Below are 21,094 nucleotides of genomic sequence, written 5' to 3'. Positions count from 1 at the left end.
GTTCATACTGGGGTAGGGTTTCAGGATATGGGCTCCAGCTGGACACTGCTCATCTCAGGTGGCTCCTGGGCAGTGGGCCTAAAAGCAGGCTCATCCCTGTCCTGGCCCTGCACCACTCCCAAAAGCAGCCAGCAAACTCCTTCCAGTTCAAGCCCTGTTGTTTCCCCTTCTCTGTGCTATGGAGATAAGAGGGGAAGGGGACACCCTGACATTGGCACCCCCGCCCAGCAAGCAGGGGACTCCTGAGGGGAACAGCTCCAAGGCAAAAGGCAGGAGATGCACAGCAGTCAGGAGAGTGGCAGCTGAAAGTGCTGGCACTTGATATGTGATCCTGACTGGTTTGGCCAAGAGGCTGTCAGAGGCTCCAAGATCTACTGGTTGGTGACCACTTCTCTAGCAAAACCACAGAACACCCAAAGCAAGCATGATTGCCTTTTTTTTATGATGTATAAAAGCTATCTAAAGGGTTTGGACCATTTCAGTGTACTTTATCAGAGAACAGTGATCAAGTATACAGCCTATAAGACATTTCAAATAAAATTCACTGAAATCCCCTCCCTCCCCCGTTAATGTTCCTTTCAGGTTTAATAGCTATTTAAACGACACACTTCTCTCCCATCTTCAAAATACATAAAAGCAGTTATATCTCAAACACAAGAAAATAATTTTTCCACCTCAAAACTTATCCAACTGTTCCCCTCAAAATGCCTAAAATTCTTGATAGTTAATGCTACTTTGTTCCAGTTCTTTGTTTAAAGTTTCACAATTCTAGTCAATACTGTATTTCACGGACTACAAACCAACAATAAAAAGTTACAAATCAACTTTTATTAAAGCAGATGCCAGGTGTTTAGGCATCAGCAATAGTAACTTCAACTTCTACACCTGGTTCAATGCTGATAGAAGTGATCTGCTTAACAATCTCAGAGGGGCTGTGTAAGTCAATGAGACGCTTGTGGATACGCATCTGGAAACGATCCCAGGTCTTAGAACCTTCACCACATGGTGTTTTCCTAGTAGTGATTCGCAGAGTCTGTAACAGAAAGTGGAACAGTAACCAACAGGTCAGATGTATGCAGAGGTTTATGCTAGTATCAAAACCTTATGGGTGTGACGTAAAAACAAACAAACAAACAAACAAAAAAAAAAGTAAGCAATATTTTAATTAAAATCAACTCTACTTATTATGATGGCCATCCTTTTCATACCTGCCAAAACAGCATTGGGTGCATCTACACTGGCAAGATTTTGCACAAAAGCAGATGCTTTTGTGCAAAAACTTGCCAGCTGTCTACACTGGCCACTTGAATTTGTGCTTGTGCAAGAGGGCCAGTGTAGACAGGCACCTTAATTTTTTGCGCAAGAAAGCCCGATGGCTAAAATGGCCATAGGAGCTTTCTTGCGCAAAAGCGCGTCTAGATTGGGCACAGATGCTTTTGCGCAAAAGCATCCGTGCCAATCTAGATGCTCTTTTGAGGAAATACTTTTAACAGAATAACTTTTCCGTTAAAAGTATTTCCGCAAAATCATGCCAGTCTAGATGCAACCCATTAAGTTTAAAAAAAAAAAAAATGCAGATAAAAAGCTGATCAAAATCCCCTTTTGCATTTCTCTTCAGCATGTTGTTTGTACAGTAAAACTCCAATAGTCCGGCATCCAATAGTCCAGCACTCCTGATAGTCCAGCATCAAAATGGCAAAAGCCTAGTGAGTGAGCTTCAGCAAAAAATGACTCACAAGGTAACAGCGGCAGCAGCTGAACTGAGCAAAAAGGGTAAAAAAGGCTTAAAAACTAAAATATTACAGTATACTGTATACAGTATGTACAATAAAAAGGGTTAAGAACACTTTATATACAGTATATAATGTATACAGTGTACATATATAACCATCTTACAGTACCTCCTGATAGTCCGGCATATTTGATAATCCGGCACTACCCATAGGTCCCGGATTATCGGAAGTCTACTGTATTAAGCAATTCAGTCACGTGTTTATGTGAGCTACTAACCATTAACTGTCTAGAATTCATATATACTCAATCCAGTGTAATCAGACTGCATTCCCTCTCAGGTTTACTATTTGTAATTTACAAATAAAATCTTGTAGAACTGGTCATAGTTTTCCTGCCTCTTAAGCCGTAAGTACCTTAGTAGGCATGCGAACAGGTCCCTTCACTTTTAGATTCTTTTCCTTGGCACCTCTGATCAAATCAGCACAGACTGCAAGAGAATACACAACTGTTTTAATAAGGTTTTTTTTAGTTGAACTTGATTTTCCACTTCAGATAAACTGTTGGCTCAGAATAGCGTAAATAGCAATCATAGTACTTCAAACTGACAATTTATCCTCATAGCCAACTACATATGAAAAAAACCTCACCCCAGAATTAACAGTCACTTGTAATTTTACTTTTTAGGTCTATCCAAAATTGCATTTAAAGAATGTTACATTATAGTTAAAGACCTTAAGAGTTTAGACTAACATGGTGTAAACATATTTTGTTTTGAGAGCATGGACCAGGCCTATTTTTGAAGACTATTTACAACACATAGCTAAAATATTGTTCAAGAGAGTTCACAGACAATTTAACAGGGATAAAGAAAGCATTTAAAACAGGTTAACAAGTTTATTCCTAGTTTACTTTAAGTCACTGGAAGAGTAAATCAATGGCTGAGATAAAGAACACAACTGACAACTCATAGGCAAATAACCTAAGTTGTCAACTTTCCCATTTAAAACTTCAAATCATAAGCAACCCTAAAAAAAGTGCTACTTACCCTTCTCCAGTGACTTTACATTGCGACTTGTCAAGGTAATTCTAATTCGGTGAATTGCTACTTCCTGTTCCACAGGTGCTTTGCCACTATCTTTAAATGCCTGAAACATTTACATTATGAAAATTAGAAACTATAGCCAAACTGGTCAGTATTGCATGTATGCTTTTTAAAGTATCTTCACTAAAATCCAGAACACATATTTAGTTTATAACTTTTATTAGAGACCATATCAAAAAGATGTAGCCGTGATGCTTCTGAATGAGGGGAAAAAGAAGAACAGGAAAGGGCAAGAATCCAGTTTTAGAAATGTTATTTCACACTACTATTGTAAAACAATCAATCATTCACCGTGAAAAACAGCAGAAGCATCCCATACTGATGAGTAACTATATGGACGGGCATATCTAGCCACTAAGCCACCTCCAAAATAAAGCAACTGCCTAAACTTGGTTACACCAACTTAGGGGCTATGCCCCACGCAAAGGGTACTGAGTGTCACAATTAAATACAAAAATCAAATACATAACTCTTAGTATCTTTCACAGACCTTAAGAGCGGTCTAGAATGGGAACTCTCTCACCAACAGCTAATATATTCCTATCACTCACCTTGTCTCTAACCAGGTAGCAACATACAAATCTTATGCAAGTGAACCAGTTTTTGTTTCATAGCAAGAAGTCAAAAAGAGAAAAATGCCAATATCTTAAGTTCAGTCCAGTCAGGTGATAAAGAACAAAGAGGTGTCTGGACAGGCAATTATAGATATGCATCATGAGACTGAATCTTAAATTCATTTGGGAAGATGATAGATACACTAGTACGTTTGTTCTGATTTCTGATGGGAAAAGTGAAACATTAAGGAAGAACAATCTTATTTTATCACTGGTGAAAGATACGTCTCAGAGGAATCAGAAAGGAAAGGCAATCCATTTAAAAGTTGAACCTCTCTTGCCCCAGGGACCTCTTTGGCTAGCAACCAGAGTCTTTGCTTGACCAGGGAGGTCCAAACTGTATTAACAGATTTAGGTCAACAGTATTTACACGTTATTGCCATTATCTATTATATGGAAGTGGGACCCTTTCTTTTGATGGCAATATTGGCTAGGACTTTTAAAAAGATACTCGTATTTATTTTGCAAATGGCACGGGATTGCAATCATCGCACTGACGAGATAAAGTTTAACTAGCGAAAGGTTTCTAGAGGCAGCAGAGCCACAACATACAGGACCCTTCCCTCAATTTAATTTGTAAGGCCTATTTATGTAGGACTATTTATGAGGGGAACGAGATGCAACCACAATCGCCGTGGGCCAAGATGCCGCCCCGTCGTAGCAGCACACGCATCTGCGGCTGGCAGCGTTTAGCCGCAAGGGCCAGCTCAGTCTCAGCCCGTTGGCCAATGCCGCCCCCGATTCACCGTCAGCGCAGACAGTCGCTGCAGCGGGGTCTCGCCAGCCCAGCGCCCTGTCGCGGTGGAGATGAGCCCCGCCGGGGCAGCCGCAGCGAGGCCGGGAGCGCGACGGAGCACGCGGCGAGGAGAGACCTGGCCAAGCAGCCGCGCGCCAGCGGGGAAAGCGCCGCGCGCCCCCCTCCGACCTCCCCGCTCACCATGGCCGCACAGAGTCGTCCTGACCGACTTATTCCCGGGCGGGGCGGGCAGCGCGGCCCAGCGAACAGCGGTGAGTCAGGAGCGGCGCGCGAGGCAGCAGAGACAGGGCGGCGCGCGCGCGGTGCTTATATAGCCGCGTTCCATCCGGGCCATCACGCGACCTCTGACGCCGGAAAGGGAAGGGTGCGGGTAGGGGCGCGCAGGGCGGGGCCGCCTCTGCTGGGCGCTGGGGTCGGGCGGGCTCTGCGCGAGCGGCGCTGCCAGGCAGGGGACAAGGGGCGCAGGACCCGCCCGCGGAGTAGCGGGGCGCAGAGGCGGAGTCCTCCGCGCTGCCGGGCCGCAGCGAGCGGGCGGCGGTTGCAGCCCCTGGCCGCGGGTTGAGCGCGGTGGCCGCAGCAAGACGTCGCAGGCAGGGCTGAGTCCGTAGGGGAGCCGTGTAAGCGTTGGGGTTAGTGAGGACTCAGAGCGCACGGGCCCGGGGCCGCGCCGTTTGTTTTTAAAGGAACAGCCCCCTCATCGAACTGAACGCTTGAATTGCGGGGGCGGGGGGGGGGGGCGGTGTCTGCATTTGTCACGGGGAAGCTCTGACAGGCTGGCGTTGGTGCATCATCGCCTCATTGCACAGAAAGATACAAAGACTGAAGAACACCCAGCCGCTCGCACTGAATTTGTTTACACACACACAGTGAGATAGGAGCAACTGTCAAACTGACCGCTTTTAAATACAAGTGGGTGGCTTTTTCTAATTTAAAAAAGGTGACGTCCTGCCCCATTTGGCCAGCTTCAGTATTTCAGTTTTATACTGTGGTAGAAGTGGCGAGGAGTCTGGTGACACCTTATAGACTAACTTAGTGGTCCCCAGCGCGGTGCCTGCGGGCGCCATGGCGCCAGTCAGAGCATTTGTGTGCGCCCGCCGACAACCTGGGACGGCCCCACCCCCAGTGCACTGGAGGCATCGGCCCCAGGTGCGCAACACGCACTGGCACCTGGTGCGCGGCGCTCGGGCGACCCCAGCCCCAGGGCACATGCCGGTGCCGGCGCCGGCCCCGGGCGCACGGCACAAGGCGCTCGGGCGGCCCCGACCCCGGGCAACATGCCGGCACCGGGTGCACCCGGTGCATGAGTGGCCCCACCCCCAGGCACCTCTAAAGGTTGGGGACTACTGGACTAACGAAAGTGTTGGACATAAGTTTTCGTGGGCAAAGACCCACTTTGTCAGATGCATCTGACAAAGTGGGTCTTTGTCCACGAAAGCTTATGCTCCAACACTTTGGTTAGTCGATAAGGTGCCACAGGACTCCTCACCGCTTTTGCGGATTCAGACTAACACGGCTACCCCTCTGATACCTGATACTGTGGTAGGTGTCCCAGAGGTAAGAGGAGATGCACAGTACACAAGCATCCCACTCTCAGCCTTTGTACCAATCCTTGCAGGGTAGATACAGCACCTTAGTGGGTCCTTCAGCTTTAAACGTGTACACTGTTGAGGGAGCGCAGTCTTGAATTGTTAAGAGTTGGACTTTAAAAGTAGTAACGCTAGCCAACAACTATTCTCCATAATGTAAAGTAACTTTAAGTGAACACTAAGCAAATGTTTGTTTTTCTGATAACACTGGCTAATGCCCCAGTTATTGATCAAGGCACTTGGGCTAATTTCTGTTCTGCCCCAGAGAGATTACAGTCATTTTACATTCTTCATTAATAGAGCAGGCTGTTGTAGAAACATAAATGCCTGGATAGCTGTGTTCCCTGTAAGCTGAGTGCTTTAGCAGCCACCCAGAAGAGATTCAGTTTCCACCCAGCTGATTGACAAAGCACCCACAGCTACCATCATGTGTTTTTATTGGTGGTGCACAAAGCAAAGCACAATTTATTCTGCACATGCATGGAAAAATTAGAGGGAACATTGCTTGGTATACATATTAACTTGCTTTAAAATGGAGGTGAACATGTTCCTGTCTATTCATGCAGAGTATTTATAATACAATCATTATAGTATCTAGGAGCAGAAAAAATGTCTGAGTTAAATCCCGGCTATGGATCCTGCTCCATTTACACTTGGCTGTATCCACTCTCTCCCTTCTCTTCCCCCCCCCCAAAAAAAAAAAAATCCACTAAAGTGTTTCTCTTTTAGTATCCTTTTGTTTCTGGTATTGTAAAAATCTCTCTACTAAAATGAAAGTTCTGTGGTATGACTGGAAGGTGGATAGGTTGAGACTCAGCGGGCTCGTACTCATGTACAAATACTTGAATTAGGGGCCAGTTTAGACGTAGCCCTTGAGTACACTCCAGCTTCTGAAAGTCTCACTATGGGCTTTGGTGGCTTAATCTTCCTTGCTAAGTATAATCATTGCAATTCATGGATTTTTAAGGCCTGAGGGGACCATTGTGATCATCTAGTCCCATTTGTATAACAGACCATTGGACTTCATAAGAATACAACTGAATTAAGTCCTACTTCAAACTCAGTGGCTGTGGTTGAACTAGAGCAGGGCTGCCCAACTGCCAGGGTGTGTAGGGCTCACCAGAGGATTTCATAAAAGTCCACAAACTGGTCATTACTGCATGTTACAGTTTTAGGGCTCTGTTACATTTACATCTACATCATTTTAGCTTATACAAGTGTGTACAAAGATAATGCTGTACACAAACAGCCTAATATAAATCAATAGCAGGGTCTTTAAAATATTTAAGTACAGTAATTCCTCATTTAACATGTGCCCACTTAACACGTTTTTGCGATAGCACAATTTTTTTTAGGGATAGTTTTTTTTAATTACCCAACCGTCCCCGGAATAACACAATTTCTCCAGCTGGCCTGTTGCTGGTGGCTGCACGGGGCTTCCCTCATCTCCCTGCAAAGCAGCGGAAGGTTCGCCGCTCGCCGTGCCATTCTGCAGCAACCCTTCTCTTCTCCCTCCTCCCCCCCCAGACGCAGTGCGGGTCCCGGCAGATCCATCAGAGGGGTATACTCCCAACAGTCCCCTTCACTTCCCCAGAGCCAAACACCTCCCCTCCCTGCTGTAACCCAGTCCCCTTATGTCCCGGTCCCAACAGATGCCACCGCTTGAAACGCAACCCCACCTTTTCCATTATTTTCAATGAGAAAATTGACCCCACATAACAAGTTTTCACTTAACACGATCATTTTCTGAAACATATCTATAGTGTTAAATGAGGAATTACTGTATGCAGAATCTGTATGGCCTACACAAGGTTATGCTTTGGTTTATGTGGCCCTCCTATGTAATAAGGTTGGCAGCTTTGAACTAGAGCACATCTTTTAAAAAGATATCCAGTCTTGATTTTAAAGTTTCCAGTGAAGGAGTATCCACAACATTTACAAATTTATTCCAATGTTTAATTACCCTTTCTTTAAAAATTGTGCTTTATTTTCGTATGGATTTATCTAGCTTCAGATAAGTTGGATCTTGGTATATCTTTGTATGCTTGATTGCAGGTCTCTCTATTGCCAAGTTATTGTTCCCAATGTTGGTATTATAGAATGATCAAATCACCTCTTTACCTTCTCTTCAATAAATGAAATAAGAGTGACTTAAGAAGCTCAATCTAAGTCCTACTTTCCAATCCTTAATCATTCTCCTTTGGTTTCTCTGATCCCTCTCTGGGTTATCATAAGCCCCTTGAATTAACACCGGAATTGAACACAGTATTCCATTAGCAGTCACAATATTGTCAAACTCAGAAGTAATATAGCCTTCCCATTTGATATTCTATACATGCTAGGCTTGCATGGGTGCTTTAGCCAATGGGTTTTGCCTTACACTTAATCTTAACATAGTAGTTCATAAATACATATTTAATAAAAGCATATTTTCTACAGTCTCATGCACACAGTATATGGATAGTTTGGTGTCTATAACATGAGAACACATGGATTATTTAGCGTCCCTAGACACACACACACACACACACACACACATTTTTCCCCTTTTACTTTACCATTTAAACTATCATTTTAGCTGTCCTATAAACAAAAACTTAGAAGACACTTCTGCTTTCCAATTCCCCACATGGCTGCCTCCACCTTACACATTTAAACTGACGACAACAGGCATTCCATCCATAAAATGAGCTGAAGTGTTGGTTGGCACATTTAACATGGAAAGAGAAGTCATCTTGTCTTAAGGGTGTAGAAGACTTTGTTCAACTGTTTATAGAAATAAATCTTGAAAAATGTGTAGAAAGCAATTAGGGGTATGGTAAGTTACTTTCATATAAAGTTTTGCTAACTCTTGCTTTTCAGGCCGCGTTATATTTATCTTGAACACGCTCTTGGAATCATGTGACTATACACTTTTATAAAAAAGCTTTAATTTTAAAACATTTCTAGCACTTATTGCTGCAGAGAAAAAGCTTTGAATCTGACTCAAAAACCAGCAAGAAAATAACTGAAAAGTATTACTGTCATGATCTTTTAATGATTGGGGTTGGCAATAGTGCATTAATGGGCTGTGAGCCAGGACAGTCAGTTTCCATGTGTAAGGTGTGGGATGAGGAAACTGCAAATGAGGGTATGAAATTTACATCTCAAACTGTAGTAATGCAGATTCTAGGGCCAGTTCCTGCAAAGACTTGCACACACACAACTTTACATACTACTAGTAGTCTCAGTGGATCAGAGCATATTCATAGTGCATAAAGGTAAGCATGTATATGTCTCTGCAGAATCTAGACTGCTCTGGCTACTTTTCTGGCTGGATATTTAGGCACCACTTCCACTGCTGTGCTGCTCTATTGTGGCCCATCTACACTAGGCCAAATTTCAGAAAAATCTCCCTCTTTCAGAAGATCCCTTCTTCCTCATAGAATGAAGGAGACAGGGCTTCTGAAAGAGTGTGTTTGCTCTTCTGCAAAAAAAAGAAAAAAGTGGAAGAGCAAATGCGTTCCCTGGACGTGGCAGAGTTTTTCCCGAGAAAACCCCCGCAGTGTAGACAAGGCCCAGTTATCTAATCTTCTCTTGAAAGAAACTGCTCTGAGGCTTCTCTCTCCAGTTATAGGGTGGGGGAATATACTGATCTTTGGGGTGATGCAGCCCTTTTTCCTCCATTGCCAGTCTCATTCTGAAACTTTTAAGAGATGGCTTTGTATGCTGTATGAACCTTTCAGTTTCACTGTCAAGGAAAGGAGGAGGGGTCCATACATTCTCCCCATCCCATCCCAACCTCTCCTGCCCCTGAAGTCAGGAGGTACGGGACTCCCAGCTGTGCTCCCTCAACACCCTACTGTCCATCACTGGCTGAGATTTGGGAGAAGGAAGAGCTAAGCTTTACTTAAGTCTTCTTATATTTCTGAAGTTTTAGAAGATTGGCTTTTCAGAAATCAAAACTTCTATTTTCAGAAAAATAAAACAAGTGAAACAATGCCAGGCACCTCCTTGACACACCACAGGGCCTTGAAGGTGCATTGTTCTCAGTTCCCTTTTGGGTCTTATAAAAAATGCTAAAATGCTCAGGTCAAAATGCTAAGATTCTCTTCACCTAAACATACACACTCCCTGTGTGAGGTCTATTTATTATGGTATTTCAAGGTAGCCCTTAGTGTCACAAGTCTAAACTTTGTTCGCTTTAAATCAGGGTTCTCATGGCCCTCAGTCTAGGCCTTAGTGATTCTTTGGGTAGGTTTCCCCTATTTGACTCAGGAGTAGAGTGGGGTACATAATGGAATTTTTTTCCATTCAGTGGCAGGTTTTTTGGGTGGAGGGGGAGTTTTGTTTTGGATCAATCTAAAAATAACTAGTTTTTGGCAAAGTCAGTCACTTTTTTCAATAAAAACAAAGTTTTTATTTTGGTCATTTTAACAAAACCAAAGAGACCTAGACTTACCACCTGCAGCAGAAAGAGGGGTGCCCTTATTGTAACTTTGAACCCAGATCTCTCCTGTAGAAGCCCTAGCTCTTGGAGTTTGTGAGGGTTACTGGTCTATTGACTAGGGAAGTAGTAGTCAATGTGATATCTTGATTTTAGTGAGGGTTTTGGCACAAACCCACATGATATTTTCATAAGTAGACTGGGAACATGAGAATTAGATTAATTTACTATATGGTGGATGCACTGTCAAACTAGGAGAGCATAGTTAGTAGGGGCCCACAGGGTTCATTGTTGGGTCTGATATTAAATATCTTCATTAACTTGGATAAAAGAGTAGACAGTATGTTTATAAATTGACAAATGATTCCATGGTGGGAGGGTTTGCAAGCACTTTAAAGGGCAAGATAATTCGAAAGAACCTTGCAAATGGAAGAATTATTCTGAAATTAACAGGAGGAAATTTAGTGCAATAAAGTACAAATAACTTTCACTTAGGAAGAAAAATAAATCAAACGTGTAATTATAAAATGGCTAAATGTTAGTACTGCTGAAAAGAATCTAGGTAGATCACATTGAATATGAATTAGCAATGAAATGCAGTTGAAAAAACAGCTAATAGTCCAGTGTGAATTTACAAGATTGTTTGACATAAAAGAAGGACTTTAAGAGTTAAAGTTCTACTCTTATCTCAAAAGGGTGAGCTTTGTATCAAGTGGCTTAATATGCTTATGTGCCTGCAACAACAAAACTAGAGACTTCTCATAGTCGGAATCTTTTAATAGGGACATATTTAAAGCAGTTCTTCACATGAGTATACAAGGTATTCCTCTTGAGCAGGACATATGCTCGGTGGAAGTTTTCAGAAAAGTATTCTGGGTGGTCTCTGAGAAGTCTTAGACCTCTCACAACTAGTGAAAGGTTATTGTGGAACATAAGTATTCTTTACTTTAAAAACAAAACAAAACAAAAACATGAGTTTACTGGGGGGGAAGGGACAGACTGCTAAAGGATTTTTGCTAGGATTTTTTTTTGGGGGGGGGTAAGATTAGGCTTATTTTTCTTACCTGTTTGTCTGGATAGAGGGGAGACTCATTTTTTAATGAGTCAGAATAGAGAAGACCCCAGGAAAAAAAATCCTATTGAAAAGTTTTAGGACACTATAAAAATGTCTTAAAATTACTTGATCATGATCATAAGATATATTGTTCTATTTATTAGGGTTATGAAAATAAAAGTGATACAAATTAGAGGATTTATCAGTAATATGGAGATGAGAGAACCATCCAGACTGAAAAAATGCAGTACCCAGGTATTGCTAGTCTATTTATCTTACAAACACTTAAGCCTTGTTTTTAAAAATACTGCTTACTTACATTCACTGAGTAGATGGAAATGTGTCAAAAAAAAATTACTGGAGAACTGCAAACTGACCTGGGTTGTTTTACTTGTACACTGTAGAATAGAAACATAAGTAACTAAGAATTGGTATTCTAAAGAATTCTTATGTCTTTTGTCTTAGACCAGCAGCAGGTTTCTACTTATTCAAAAGTTAAGCTTACCTAAAGTTTTTTTTCCTGCTGCTGACATAGGGGTATGGCTTCTTGTTCCTAATGTAAGAGGTCATGGGCTCAAATCCTGAGCTTCTGCTCATAAGATCCATTAGTACAGAAAAGCATTCATAGCAGTGACTGGGGAAAGGAAAAGAAAAATATATGCAGCATTAAATCTCTTAGGGCACATCTATACTACAGAGAAGATTGAAGCTGCCACAGTTCATCTTCCGGGGTTCAATTAGCAGGTCTAGTGATGACACGCTAATTTGAACTGAGAGGGCGCTTCTGTCAATGCCAGTAGTCCTTCTACAAAGAAGGGAGGCGGGGGGAAGAGGAGTCTTAGTGAAAGGTGCACACTCTCCACTTCCTGCAGCATGGACAGCACAAAAAAATTGAGTTAGGGACTTGGACTTCAGCTATGTAATTAACATAACTGAACTTGTGTATCTTATCCTGTAGTATAGACATACCCTTAGGTATTCATAATAGAATACAGAGCCTGACACCATTTTGCCCAGATTAGTAGTGATTAAAACCTATTACTGTACTATCTGATTGCAGTTAGGTGACCTGTCTGAAGAAAGCCTGTGATCTCAGTCCAATCCCCAGAAGAAAGAAATCCAAGAAACCTGGCTTGATGTTTGAATAAGGATCTGATTCTGCCCAATGGAAATGTACCTGCACATTACAGAAATTCTAACCTTGAAGTTGTAGAACTAAGAACTAATCTGAACATATACTTTCAGTAAGAGTATTGCTGGCTTGTGCCACATGAGACCTGAACAATTAAAAAAAAAAAAAAAAAAAAAAAAAAAAAAAAAAAGGATGTTGCTTGTAACTGCAGCTGTAAAATATTTTTCTGTCAAACATCAGTACAAGTATTGCATTATTCAAACCTCACAGGTATTTTTTCCAGTTAAAAGTCTCTTAAAGTTGTCCTTTCTAAAGGTCTTGATTCTCATTAATAGGAGTGGCTTTATTTAGTAAAATAAGAAAAATCTTTTATTTCTTCACTTCAGGTCACTTTATTTGCAGAAGTGACATAACTGCATAATTTCTGGTGAAGTCCTTTAGGGACTGGTTCTTGAACCCATACTATTTAACATTTTTATCTGACTTGGAAGGCAATAACATTCATAACTGAAAGTTTGTAGATGGTGCATAAATTAAGTGAGTTAAATAATGAAGATAAGACACTGATACAGACTGATTTGGATCACTTGGTGTGCTGGACACAAATAATATACATTTCAATATGGTTAAATGTAAATACATACATCTAGCAACAAAGAGGATAGTCCATCTATACAGGAAGCAGACACTCTGAAAAGGATTAGGGGATAATCAGCTGAACAGTGTAATGTTGAGGCCAAAAGGGCTAACACAATATTTGGATCCATAAACAGGGGAATCTCAAGTAACAGAAGAGCAATTATTTTACCTTTGTATTTGGCACTGCCGTGACTGCTATTGGAAGCCTGTGTCCAGATCTGGTGACCAGGATTCTCAAGAAGGATGTTGATAAATTGGAGAAGGTTCAGAGAAGACATACAAGAATACTAAGTGATTAGAAAACATGCTTTATAATGAGACTCCAGGAACTCAATCTATTTAGTTTAACAAAGAGAAGGTTTGGGGCTTATGAAGTATAGGTACCCACCGGGGGAAACAAAGATTTCATAGTGGGCTCTTCAGTGCAGCAGAAAAAGGTTTTTAATAATCCAATGGCTAGAAATTGAAGCTAGACAAGTTTAGAATGGAAAAAAAAAAAGGATAAATTTAACATTGTGGGTATTTAACCATTGGAAGAATGTACATAGCTTTGTGGCACATTTTCCCTCACTTGCCATTTTTTTAAATCAAAATTTGATTAAAGAGAGATATGCTCTAGGAGCCATTTTGTGAAGTCAAGTCAAGTTCTATAGCCTGGCTTTATACAACAGATCAGACTACTAGATGGTCACAGTGGTCCTTTCTGGCTTTGAAATCTATTAGTTTTATTACCTTGGTGGTGGGTTACGTATTGTAGTGATACAGCTAGCAGCTGAATCTCTCTGCAGGGATACATTCAACCCCATGAGCTAGGTCATTGTTTTAAGATTAATTTTCACCATGGTTTAAACTGACCCACTGGAGGCAACATACAAAGACATTTAATTGTCCTTATTTAATTAAGAATATCCAAATATCTCTATTTGATTACATATTTGTCTACCAAAAAACAGCAGCTGTAAAGAAAGCTATTCACACTTACTTAAAAACCCAAAAACCCACTTGCTTATAAACATAAAATACACAGACCTCTTACTGAAAAATTGCCAACTTTGTTTTTATTGTATCATTGTAAAATAAATCAAATATAAATATAAATACAGGCAGTCCCCGGGTTACGTACAAGATAAGAACAAACCTACAGTCCCTAAGTTGAATCTGTATGTAAGTTGAATCTGTATGTAAGTTGAATCTGTATGTAAGTCGGAACAGGCGTCCCCAAGTCAGCCGCTGTTGAAACTGATCAGCAGCTGATTCCACGAAGCCCAGGGCAGGGGCTTCCTGTAGTCAGCCACTGGTCAGTTTCAGCAGCGGCTGACTTGGGGACACCTGGGGCAGAGCAGCTGGGGTGCTGCTGGGTTGGTCCAGTGGCACCCAGAGCGGCGCTACGGGACCAACCGGCAGCGCCCCAGCTGCTGTACCACAGGTGTCCGGAGCAAAGCCGCGGAGCACGGGGGCAGCAGGACAGCCCAGACGCGCCGTGGCTATCCTGCTGCCCTCGGGCTCCGCCGCTTTGCTCTGCTTTGCTCCCCGTCCCCCTGGTCTGCAGGCCAGCGGGACGGGGAGCAAAGCCGCGGAACACACGGGCAGCGGACAGCCCAGACGCGTCTGAGCTGGCCGCGTGCTCCGCAGCTTTGCTTTCTCTCCCTGGTCTGCTGGAGACCAGGGAGAGGGAGGGCCCGTTCGTAACTGCGGATCCGACATAAGTCGGATCCGCGTAACTTGGGGACTGCCTGTATTGTACTTACAGATCAGTGTATAGAATGAACTATACATGAGCAGTATAAACAAGTCAATATCTGTATGAAATTTTAGTTTGCACTGATTTTGCTAGTTCTTTTTATGTAGTCTGTTGTAAAACTAGGCAAGTTTATAGACAAATTGATGTATCCAGTGGTCTTTCAAGGGTACATGTACTCCTGGTTGAGAAACACTGCACAAACAAGTGCAACTGTTTACTCCTTAGCAGAATATTTGGACCATTGAACTCTGTGTCAGGCTGGGCTGCTTAACAACTCTAATGTGCTCTGGGAAATTTAGGATCTGATCTTGCCTTTCCTGTCAAAATATTCCATGTTTAGCATTGGGCTAGGAGCAAGTAGACTTTTGCCCACTTCTTGCCTGAACTGACAAACAAACCAACCCCTATTTTATGGTGAGGATAACAGAAGTGCAGAGGTGTGACAAGGATGGCATAGGATATTTATGGCAGGAACAGATGGAATAATTTGCCTTTGAACATTTTATAAATAAAATATTCATTGTTTCCCCAACTTAGCCCTATTACATTTCCAGTTACATATGGGAGAGTTGATGGGTAACCTACGACCATAATCCTGCATACATTTCTGTACAAGCTTAATTTTAGACATGAGTAGTCCAACTGAATTCACAAGTGAGCATAGAACTTCACACAAAAAATCTCTACCCCCAAAAAGATGCCTACATGTTGTTTGCAAACAAAGCTTCACCAATAGCTACAGAAGACCAATTCAAAATAAAGTAACAAAAACAGTTGTATTCAGTGTGGTTGTAGCAGTGTTGGCCCCATGGTATTAGAGAAATAAGGTGGGTGAGGTTATATCTTTTACTGTACCAATTTCTGTTGGTGAAAGACAAGTTCTCCTTTATAGTGGAGATGGTACCAAGCTCTCTCAGTTCAAGAAGTGCCTTCGGATGACAACAGCTTCTCTCTCTAACACAAGTTGGTCCAATTAAAAAACAAACAAAAAACCCCACAACCACACTCACCTTTCCTCTCTAAAATTCAGACACTCCATTTCCAATTTAATCTCTTCTTCCATCCATTCTCATTTCCCTTATATATTTGTCTTTGCAGGTCAAGGTAACTCAGACAGCTGCAATCTTTTCCTTTTTTCTGCTGATCACTTGGTGGATCAAGTTGACACCTGAAATCTGGAGTATTTCCCAGCTCTAAAGGGCTGGTTCAAAGAGGGAAAATTAAAAACCAAAACCAAAAAGCCTTGAGACTGAGAAGAGTTTTCGTTTTGATCCAAAACATGCCCAGAGTTCTCCTGACTGGTGTGTTGACACTTGATCACATATCATGACACTTTCCACATATCATGTTTGTTGAAATTTTAACTTGACAGCACTAGGATTAAATAAAATCTGTTTCTGAGTTGCATCTTGACTTTTTCCTAAAAAGTTTCAGAAAGAAAATTCTGTCATCCCAGTGTTCTGCTTAGGCTTCTTTATGCTACAGATCTGCTTTGCAGACCTTGCCCTCTAATTACACTAAATTGTTAGGGATACTTGAGCAGAAAATTCTACGAAGCACACTCATATTAACCATATTCTCTGCATATGAGATTATTCATCCACATTACAGATGCATTATTTATAGATGTGTGTTTGTCAAACTAAGGACAACATTGGAAACAAATTCCTGAGAATGTCTATGAAGTCATATTAAGGTTTTGACCCTTATGGATTCCATTGATAGTATTTAACATTGATAATAATTAATACAACTGATTACGTTTAACTGCAGTTAGCCTACAAAAATTAAGTGAAGAGCTATTTTATAGCCCTAATTCATCAATACATAATTGACCATAATTTTGAGGCATAGTTTGGGAAGCAGATTATCAGAACTAAGTGTTTTAAATGACTTGCTATTCACTTGTATGGATATGATAAGCTGGGAACAAAGGAGAACAGAGGCAGACAAAAGGTATTCCTGTGTAAATCTTAAACATAACACTGAAACATATATCCTGTCAGAGGATGCCAGAGACAAAGTTGTCATTGCATCACTTTGTGGTCAGGGTACAGTTGTTCACACCAACATAGATATGACAATAGAGGGGAAATCCCAATGAAAAGTTATACAAAGAACTGCTATAAGCCACCCCCAAAGTTTCTACAAAAGCTAGTGAAGCCCTTTAAAAGGGACCAGTAGCAACCTTCTCAGGAAATGAGAGGTTGGATTAAGTCACCCAATAGTCTCACCTCTCTGGCAATTTGAGAATACCAATTTGAAAATAACCTGGTGACCAAGCCCATAATTGCAGCAGCATCTCAGAATCCTTTCCCCAGGCAGCCATACTGTAAATGAATCTTGCCACTTCATTCCTAAGATTTCTTATAGCTATCAGATCCCTCTTTCTGTTCAGGAAGCTCAAATGTTTGTCCAGCCCCCCCATCATAGCTCTAGCTTCTGATTTCTTCGCCCCCTCCCCCCACACTGGCTAAGAATATTTTTGGGGGGAGGGAGGGGAGGCTGCTTAAGTTCCAAAAAGTTTGTTTTTCCAGCTTGATACTTTTACACTCTAGACACTTTGCTTTTTAAGACTTGTCTAAACAGACAACATTTGTCCAGTGCTTAGTGCCAGGGAACCCAGAGTCTGATACCAGAAACTACTGTAGAAGCTGAGATCTATTAGTCTTATGGTGTTTCACATTCAGAACACTAGGTGTCACTAGCTTAAAACATTATGTCTGCAGACCATTAGTAGCTTGGTGAAGATTAGCTGTTCTAAATTAGGTTTTACATTAAATGCACTCTGATCACTAAGTTCCAAGACAGCCATGCGACTCAATATGGTAACAGTATGTTAAAATTCATAAGACTCTCGATTTAAGTTGTACAGTATTATGGGGCAAGTGATTATGGTACACTGTGAAATTGCCACACAATGACCTCTCCATAAAGCAGGTTTTGAAGGAAACAAGAAACATGGAAGACCAAGTCTAATATTTACCTTTACAGTTTTCTACATGCCGGTATGCTTCTCAAAGCCCTCAATAATAAATATTATGTAGAAGATTTAGGAGTACCTTTTAAATATGCAAAATTCTGTGATCAACAAGCCACAGACATTTTCATATTGAAGATTAGCATTTCCACCTCCAAATCACAAGAACCTATTTCCAATACTTCATAAGAAGTGAACAAATCTGTAACTTTCTGACTTGTAATACATTAATTCTTTAAGGAATGGAAATGAGTGAGAAATAACAAAATTGCACTGAACCACAGCTTCCCAGCTTCCCAAAATGAGCTATGAAGAGAAGAGCTGAAAGAGTACAGACTATAGCTGTCTTCACAGTTCCAATTCAGTCTTACAACACTAATCATCCAGAATGTGTCAGTTATTGTGACCCCAATTCAGTATCAAGACACCATTATTCTAGGCACTCTGCAAACACTCGTAGAGTCAGCCTTTGCCCCCAGAAAACTTTCAGCACAGGTTATGCCAAGATGCAACAGATGGATAAGACACAGGGGAGGTGTGATAATCTAGCAGTACTAGTTTCCCCAATTAGAATCTCTCTAAAACGTTTATGTTGTTAGGGCAGCTTCCTTCCTAGCAGTTCTAAAATGTCTTCCTTAGTGCCAACCCCCAGTATTTAAAAAGTTGTGAATCAGGCCCCCCAAAAATCAAGAGTTTGGCTTTAAAGTATTTGGTTCTTTATTTCTTTTCAGAGTTTTTTAGCAGTTTGTGAAAGCTGTGATTTTCCATAGACTTCACGGGGCAGTGTTTTAAGTAAACCATCACAAATAGATTCACCTTAACAGCTGGCAACACTGCAGCCTTTTCTTAACTCAATACACCTGCTAATACAGCATTTGTAGAGTCAGTTTATCTTTAAGAACTTAAATTGATGAAAAACCATCTTACTTTGTTGCCAGGGTGCTAAACAGGCACACAAGTGACCCAACATCCTTATTCCTAACTCATCACACATAAAATGAATTGACATTTGGGGAAGTGGAGGAAGAAAGGTTATCTTCAATGTCTGACTGTTCTCGGTACATCTACTTATAGGATGTATGATCCGTATCTGTTGGGAGAATTGGGAATGAGAAGGAAGGTTATCAATAGACAACTACATGAAGAGATTTTCAGAGGCAGTTTAAAATACTGCCTCCATCTCACATTTTGCAAATAGTTAGCTAGATTGTTACAAGATGCCCATCACTCTGGTCTGAGGCATTTATAAAAATGCTTTTTGGTGGCTTAACAGTCATACTTCACCCCTCAAATACCAGAGTTCAAAACCAAAATTCTGTTTTCTCCTGGGCAAGGCAGATGATATAGCAGACACATTTTGGACAGTCCTGCCTCTATGTATTTCCTCAACACTGACCAAGCTAATTTTAATCACTTTATTTATAGAAATCTCAATCAACAGGTACATTTTTTTTAACCTCTTTGGACAAAATAGAGGTCAGATCCACAATATGCTAATGCAGCCACACACACACACAAAAAAAGAATCAAGAGAAAAGCCAGGCATAAAAGGGAAAAAGAAGAAGAAAGAGACACCACAGAACCTGCTATTGTCTATCTTGCAGTGAATGGAGGCTTTGAAGCAGCATTTCTGCACTGGGACGTTCCTCTGCATCAGATCTCCAGCAACTACTGATAATGGTCTCAAGTCTTTGGCCTGAGACTGTCTCAGAGAAGATTGCAGCAGCCAGAGAAGGACGCAAGTTATAGGCTACCACCGCATAGAGCACATATTGGCGCTCACCCGAGTAAGGCTGCTCACGGGTAACCATTTGCCAGAAGGTGATAGCAAAAGAATAAATGTCTGCTTTGGGTGTGACCCTCTCCCCTTTGAGAAGCTCAGGGGCACGGTGGGTATATGTGCCCCCCTGCTGGCAAAGCTGGGGACCTGGGGACACACTATTCTCCAGCTTTTGGGAGCACCCAAAGTCTCCGATCTTGCACACACCCTGCTCAGTGATGAACACATTAGCAGGCTTCAGGTCCAGGTGCACAATGCATTGTGAGTGGAGGAAGGCTAAACCAGTCACAATGTCAGAGCAATAAGCCAGGGAGTCAGTTATGCTTAGGGGTTCTCTGCCACACCCATCCCATTCATCCTCTCCCTTTCCCCGCAGGCAGCCCATACCATAGATGACATGGTGGAGGGTAGTGCGGCCAGTATATTCCATGATTATGGTGCCCAGGCTGTCTTGGCTGGCAGGAGCACAGGTGCTGGCAGCTACAACACGTACCACATTGTCATGGAGGAGGCGGGCCACATTCAGTTCAGCCCAGAAACTTTGCCGTGATGCCAGCCGGTTTTTGCTGCACTTCTTCACCTGCTTCACAGCCACCGTCTCCCCATGGTAAGTAGCCTTGTAGACGGCCCCAAAGCCCCCAGAGCCCAAGGGGTGTAGTAGGCACAATTGATCCCAGTCTATAGAGCACCATGCCAGGCGGGGAGGCAGCCGACGAGCCCTCGGCGGCGGAGTTCCCCCCAAGAAGAGTTTTCCGCCTCTACCAGGGAGTACCAGGGGACTACTGCAGGGCCTCAGGTCCAGAGAAGGGGAAAACTCCAGGGAAAGAAAACTATTAAGAGGGCTAGGGGATGGCATAGTGAGATAGGAATAAGAACAAGAGCTGTATTTAAAAACAAAGAAAGAATGGCTGAGAGCCTCCTGAAAAAGAGGAACAAAGTAGTTGTTTCCAGAGCCTCTTTTATTCCCCCTCCTCTCTCCTCCCAAATAAGCTGCATCTGTCACCAAGTACCTGAACCCCAATCAGTTTCAGCTGCAAACACTTTTCTCCAACTCCAAAAGCAAATTCCACTCGAATCAAGGCTTTTAAAGAAAGCTCTTTGATACAAATGGGATTTAGGCTAAAATATGTCAACTCACATTATGAGATACTGGCCTTTTGTATTCATTTTTCTTCCCAGGAGAAAATGTTACTTCAAGTACCCCCAACTGACTGTCATTAGAAAATATCCCATGAGTGAATGGACTACAGTGACCAAGTAAAATGTTTCACTGTTGGCAAGAATGATAGTCACCAGGTGCATTAAACACCTCTCAGTTATTACTGGAGGAAGCAGTTGAAACTGAGAAAGCCAATACTGAGAAGTCTGTTAAGAGAATGATTGGTGGCAAAGATGGCTTCCCTATTTGTGAAATTACCTTTCCCTTCTCATGTCCTACTTGGTTAGTAAAGCCACTTTTGAGCTCATGATACAAGATAAGAGGCTGGTGCCCACTGACCTCAGTGGAAATATTTTCATTCAAAATATCCTAATGCTATGTCTTTGGGGC

At 42.0% G+C, this 21,094-nt stretch overlaps 2 protein-coding genes and 1 non-coding gene across 3 annotated transcripts; all 3 read right to left on the bottom strand.

The window, feature by feature from the left end:
- Positions 1–813: 813 nt before the first annotated feature.
- RPS20 (ribosomal protein S20) lies at positions 814–4,478 on the bottom strand. Its single transcript, NM_001286916.1, has 4 exons — positions 4,388–4,478; positions 2,780–2,879; positions 2,148–2,221; positions 814–1,033 (listed from the first exon to the last, which is right to left on the bottom strand). The coding sequence occupies exons 1-4, from the start codon at positions 4,388–4,390 to the stop codon at positions 851–853; spliced, it is 360 nt and encodes a 119-aa protein (NP_001273845.1). The 5' UTR covers positions 4,391–4,478; the 3' UTR covers positions 814–850.
- On the bottom strand, positions 2,293–2,358 carry LOC112546289 (small nucleolar RNA U54). The gene has a single exon (XR_003089946.1). It is a non-coding gene; the product is annotated as a small nucleolar RNA U54 (small nucleolar RNA).
- Positions 4,479–19,166: 14,688 nt separating the features above from the next.
- Positions 19,167–20,521, bottom strand: MOS (MOS proto-oncogene, serine/threonine kinase). Its single transcript, XM_006126155.5, has one exon. The coding sequence runs from the start codon at positions 20,399–20,401 to the stop codon at positions 19,352–19,354; it is 1,050 nt and encodes a 349-aa protein (XP_006126217.2). The 5' UTR covers positions 20,402–20,521; the 3' UTR covers positions 19,167–19,351.
- Between the last annotated feature and the right edge of the window lie 573 nt (positions 20,522–21,094).

The sequence above is a fragment of the Pelodiscus sinensis genome, chromosome 2 (genome assembly GCF_052426305.1).
Source record: "Pelodiscus sinensis isolate ZL-2025 chromosome 2, ASM5242630v1, whole genome shotgun sequence".
Lineage (NCBI taxonomy): Eukaryota > Metazoa > Chordata > Testudines > Trionychidae > Pelodiscus > Pelodiscus sinensis.
The sequence above is the reverse complement of the archived record's forward strand: the minus strand, read 5'-3'. Positions and strand labels throughout refer to the sequence as shown.